The following is a 6,143-nucleotide window of genomic DNA, read 5'->3' on the forward strand; positions in this document are numbered from 1 at the left end:
GGACACTTACAGACAGGTAAAGTGGTTTTTACATCCACCACTTACAGACAGTTAAAGTGGTTTTTACATCCCCACTGTTGAGGACACTTACAGACAGGTAAAGTGGTTTTTACATCCCTACTATTGAGGACACTTACAGACAGGTAAAGTGGTTTTTACATACCCACTTACAGAAAGGTAAAGTGGTTTTTACATCCACCACTTACAGACAGTTAAAGTGGTTTTTACATCCCCACTGTTGAGGACACTTACAGACAGGTAAAGTGGTTTTTACATCCCCTACTATTGAGGACACTTACAGACAGGTAAGGTGGTTTTTACATCCCCACTATTGAGGACACTTACAGACAGGTAAAGTGGTTTTTTACATCCCCCACTATTGAGGACACTTACAGGCAGGTAAATGGTTTTTACATCCCCACTATTGAGGACACTTACAGACAGGTAAGGTGGTTTTTACATCCCCACTATTGAGGACACTTACAGACAGGTAAGGTGGTTTTTACATCCCCACTATTGAGGACACTTACAGACAGGTAAGGTGGTTTTTACATCCCACTAGACATCTACATACAGGTCAAGTGGTTTTTACATCCCCACTATTGAGGGACACTTACAGACAGGTAAGGTGGTTTTTACATCCCCACTATTGTGGACACTTACAGACAGGTAAAGTGGTTTTTTACATTCACCACTTACAGACAGGTACAATGGTTTTTTTACATCCCCACTAGACATCTACATACAGGTAAAGTGGTTTTTACATCCCCACTATTGTGGACACTTACAGACAGGTAGAGTGGTTTTTTACATCCCCAATTACAGACAGGTAGAGTGGTTTTTACATCCCCACTTACAGACAGGTAAAGTGGTTTTTTACATCCCCACTAGTGAGGACACTTACAGACAGGTAAAATGGTTTTTACATCCCCACTTACAGACAGGTAAAATGGTTTTTACATCCCCACTTACAGACAGGTAAAATGGTTTTTTACATCCCCACTAGTAGACAGGTAAAGTGGTTTTTACATCCCCACTAGTAGGCAGGTAAAGTGGTTTTTACATCCCACTAGTAGGGCAGGTAAAGTGGTTTTTACATCCCACTTACATACAGGCAAAAATGGTTTCAGGGTGCTGGAGGAACTGTATTATAGCAGCAATATTTTATACAGAGTTTCTTACAAGCATCTCTTACCCCGAAAAAAAGTCTTCCCCCCCCCCCGGGACAAAATGTAATTTTTCAAAATAGTTTCTATCGAAAATATATACTTTAATCAGTGTCCGCCACCCCCTCGGAAAATGTGTAAAGTTTCTAAATGACACTGTGCCTTGTGTAGTAACGATTGTTGTCTGTATGTTATGAAATTTCATTTGTCCAAGGTTGGCATTTAATAAGAATCAATTATTGGTAATGCGTTAATGATTTATGGGCGACATTACGTCCTTGCTTGGAGAGGATGTTTAGGTGCCATTTGTGTTTTTGTCTATGATTTTTTTTAAAATGCCCCAAATTGGCGGAGGCATTAAGGTTTAGAAAATCAAAACATGTTTATAAAAACAGATTATGTTGTTTTATTTTTTTTAAAATAAAAATTAAAAGAGAAGCGAAAAAGCTGCACCAAAAAATCAGTGGCGTAGGCAGGGGGGGTCATAACCCCGCCATATACCCCTCGGTATATAGAAAAATTATGAGGGGGGGGTGCAAATCGAAAGTTTGAGGGGGGGTGCAAATCGAAAGTTTGAGGGGGGTGCAAATCGAAAGTTTGAGGGGGGGGGGGGGGGGTGCAAATCGAAAATTTGAGGGGGGGGGGGTGCAAATCGAAAGTTTATCCCCGGGTAACTTGGGACCCCCCCCCCCTTGAGACGATCCTGGCTACGCCACTGCCAAAAACACTTCAATTCAATGAAACGAAGACTTCAGGTCGAAATGTTTTTTGTTGTTTTTCTTTCAGACTTCTCTTCCTATGAGCACTACCCCCCCTCCAGAGTTTCTTCCAGGCATCTCTGCTCCGCCCCCCCTCCCCCCGAAGAAAGTCTACCCCCCCCCCCCCCCCCCCCGAACGAAATTAAATTTATATAGAAAATATATACTTTTAACAGTGTCCGCCCCCTACTCTAAGTTTCAAATGCCCCACTCCCGAGCAAAATACCGCCCCTCGAACGACATGGAATTTATATAGAAAACATACTTTTACCAGTGTCCGCCGCCCCCCTCCCCCCCCCCCCCCCCCCCCGGAAAAAAATGTTGACTGCACCCTCAAAAATATCAAGTGCCCCTTGCCCCGGAGAAAGTCTACCGCCCCCCCCCCCTCCCGAACGAAATGAAATTATATAGAAAATATATAATTTTAACAGTGTCCGCCCCCCCCCCCCCCCCCGAAGAAAGTCTACCGCCCCCCAGAAAATTTCAAATGCCCCCCCCCCCCCCCCCGGGAGAAAAAAGTTTGGAAGAAACACTGGTTTTACAGGAAACAGCAGTCCTACTCTTGTCATTAAAAAACAACAGAAATGGAAAGAATGTGCTTTTACTGAATGGGAAATTGTTTTAGATAGAAAATAATATCTGACGGCTTGTTTGTTTGTCTGTCTGTTTCGCCAGGTGATCAGCTGCAACAAGCAGGTGTGCACGCTGCAGATCACAGACACAACCGGAAGTCATCAGTTTCCCGCCATGCAGCGCTTATCCATATCCAAAGGCCACGCCTTCATCTTAGTCTACTCCATCTCCAGTCGCCAGTCATTGGAGGAACTCAAACCAATCAGAGACGAGATCGTGGAGATGAAAGGGGATATCGAGGGAATTCCCGTGATGCTGGTCGGCAACAAATGCGATGACGTCAACAGGGAGTGCACCGTGCAGGAAGGTGCGGAGCTGGCAAAGAGGTGGAACTGTGCGTTCTTAGAGACCTCGGCCAAGACAAATCACAACGTGAAAGAACTCTTTCAAGAACTTCTTCAGCTGGAAACCAGACGGGCTGTCAGTCTACAGTTGGAGACGAACAAGTCCAAAGCTCAGAAGCGGCGGGACAAATTAAAGGGGAAATGTGCTCTGATGTAAAGTATCGGGGGACCTGATGCACAATTTATACATGCCTTTATTTAGATACTTTTTAAAAACAAAATGTATCCACTTTTCAATGTGTGTGTTAAATAGTCTCTTCAGTTAAGATGAAGAGGGTGAAGAAATCAACGTTATTAATGTAGATGGAGAGAGAGGCGTAGGGACAGGGACCTATTCCGGTGCCCGGGGCGAACTATCAATTTTTCCCCCCTCTCATTTATATTTAGTTATTCACCTTGGCGAAAAAAAAAAACCTCCCTCCCCAATTAGGAAAGGTCGGAGGCACTTTTTACCAGTTACTATCCTTCAACAGTTTTTTTTTTGGGTCACATAATTAATGTCGAAAACACTTAAATAAGTAAAACAAGTATCAGTCTATTTTCTTAACTTTGACTGTGTATAATTCAGTAATTTGAGTAATACAGCTCTTTTTATTTTATTTTTCTACCCCGTTTGGCGCCCCCTAAGGTCGGCGGCCTAGCTACGCCTCTGGCTTGAAAATACGTCTTATATGTAAATGATCACGAAAAAAATCATGTATTTGGTTAGTATTTAGAAAGAAAAAACAGCCTGTGTAGTTGAGTTAAGCTTGCGACCAGACACATGTTAGTTTTTTTTTTTAAATGGACCTAAAATTTAACATTGTATGGTCTGAGATTATAGGACCCACACGTACTGTGTGTTTTTTGTTTGTTAATGGATACAGAATAGAGGTTTAATGGATAGTGGATGATATTTCATGGATAAGGATTTGCTGTATTGATTGATAGGGAATGGGTTAGAGAATTGACATTCAATGGATTGTTAAGTTTTCGTTTGAACATGGCGTCACACTGGGCAGGTGAAGTAGAGTTCACCTGTGTCTATTACCTCGGCACATGAAGGGATAGTATGGTCAACACTGTGCCCAGCCACTTTTACTTTCCCTAATGTAAGTCAGGTACCCATCAGAGCTGAGTGGACTCAAGGACGAGCTACAGCTCTAGCAAGGGACCCGAACTCGAGACTTTCGAATTAGCAGTTGAAAGTTCTACTATTCGACCACGCCGTCCCTTCCAATGGATAGGGAGTGGCTGTGTAATGGATAGTGAATGACTGTATAATGGATAGGGAATGGCTGTGTAATGGATAGGGGAAGGCTGTGTAATGGATAGGGAATGGCTGTGTAATGGATAGGGAATGGCTTTGTAATGAGGGTAAGGGAATGGCTGTGTAATGGATAGGGAATGGCTTTGTAATGAGGGTAAGGGAATGGCTGTGTAATGGGGGTTAGGGAATGACTTTTAGTCCAACTCAGTGCCAGCGTGTGTAGATAGCAACGCTGGGCGCCAACCGACCCGGGGACGTCCGCATCATGGGCGTCTTAATTATAAAGGGCGCCTTAATTATAGAGGGCGCCTTAATTAGAAATTTTATTACTAGGCCTGCTGTTTGATTTTAATTCACACGCTACCAATGTGTTACCTGACAGACTTATTACTGAATATATAAGTGTGGCTAACATTTTAAACGTAAAGAAAACAGGAAATTGTGATAAAATCTCATCAGCATCTTTGTTTTTCTCCTGAACTGTTTCATTACGATGTTGATTTCAACGTCAATGATCGACCTGGGTTCAAACGAATTCATGGGCAATGTGATAACACAATAGATCTACATGCTGATAAAGTATCGTTTCATTTAGTACTTTATGTCAGCGGTTAAATCGCTAAAGGCTTAGAGCTTTATTTTCCCCATAAATTTATCATTTATTGAAAATAAACAGTGTAGTAGTATTTAAAAAAACAATACATAGGCTAAATATTATTTATATAGGCCTACTTAATAGATTTACTCACTTGTATGAAAAGTATAAAATATGATTTTATTTGTGGATGCGTGTGTTTTTTATGTAACTGTAAGTGGAAACTTGAAAGAAAAGACTAATCTTATTCTGTAGGCGAATATTTAAAAAAAAAGACATTTAACATGTATTAAGCTTTCATTTATGTTAACGGTTATTTATAGATTCAAGCCAGCATTGAATTTTACCATTTGATTATTTTTTTATGTAATACAAGTGAGTAGTTTTCAAATATTCGGAACATTATGTGTTGCTAAAGAAAATGAAGATCTTGTGTTGAAAATAGTGCAATACCACTGGCAATATGAGTAGCAATAAGATATTCATTTCATCTGTCAGTATGGCATTTGCTATTTTAAAATTATAATTTATTTATACTGTAATGCAACTATCCAAGCGTACGTATGGATGTTCGATATTGTTATTGTCGGTGAAAAAAGGTTGGGGGACGTGTAGGTATCGTGTGATACTTCGTTTTATTTAGTCAGTATCATATTATTTATATGCAACCAGGCATCTTCTTGCTAGCGGCTAATGTTCTTGTGAAGTAACTTATTAGACGTCTTCATGATAGCGGCTAATGTTCTTGTGAAGAAACTTATTAGACGTCTTCATGATAGCGGCTAATGTTCTTGTGAAGTAACTTATTAGACGTCTTCATGATAGCGGCTAATGTTCTTGTGAAGTAACTTATTAGACGTCTTCATGATAGCGGCTAATGTTCTTGTGAAGTATCCAGACGTCTAGCTAGCGACTTATGTTCTTGTGAAGTAGGCCTCTCTTATAATTTTGAAAACGATTATGTTTGTGTGAGTTACTGCTCACATTAAGTTGGTAAAGGGGCTTGAGGGAGCGGGAAAAAAATGCACAGGGAGAACCAATTGTCGTCTCTTTCGACTGTATCAACAGGCTAACGTTTAATATTGGATTCAATCAATCTAGATTGCAGAGGCGTAGCGAGGGGGGGGTGCGGACCGCACCGGGTGACACCATTTAGGGGGGTGACACCAAGGCAAAAAATAGTAAAATATATAGAGAAAAAATTGAGGGGGTTGGGTGCAAATCGAAAGTTTGAGGGCGGGGGGGGGGGGGGTGCAAATCGAAAGTTCGAGGGTGGGGTACAAATCGAAAACTATAAGATTGTCCCCGGGGAGAGTCGCTACGCCTCTGAGGTGGTGACACCATTAAGTGCCGCACCGGGTGACACCCGACCTCGCTACGCCACTGCTAGATTGGCTT

The 6,143-nt window shown here is 41.5% G+C and overlaps 1 protein-coding gene across 1 annotated transcript; it reads left to right on the top strand.

Moving 5' to 3' along the window:
- Window positions 1-495: 495 nt before the first annotated feature.
- Window positions 496-4,190, top strand: LOC131932523 (GTP-binding protein Di-Ras2-like; the record flags this gene model as incomplete). The annotated part of the gene is made up of 2 exons (XM_059289446.1): window positions 496-536; window positions 2,600-4,190. Coding segments are annotated over 2 exons (500 nt in total), but the record flags the coding sequence as incomplete, so codon positions are not given.
- Window positions 4,191-6,143: the final 1,953 nt, after the last annotated feature.

Source organism: Physella acuta, unplaced genomic scaffold, assembly GCF_028476545.2.
Source record: "Physella acuta isolate Inbredline_101_S28 unplaced genomic scaffold, ASM2847654v3 ptg002193l, whole genome shotgun sequence".
NCBI lineage: Eukaryota > Metazoa > Mollusca > Gastropoda > Physidae > Physella > Physella acuta.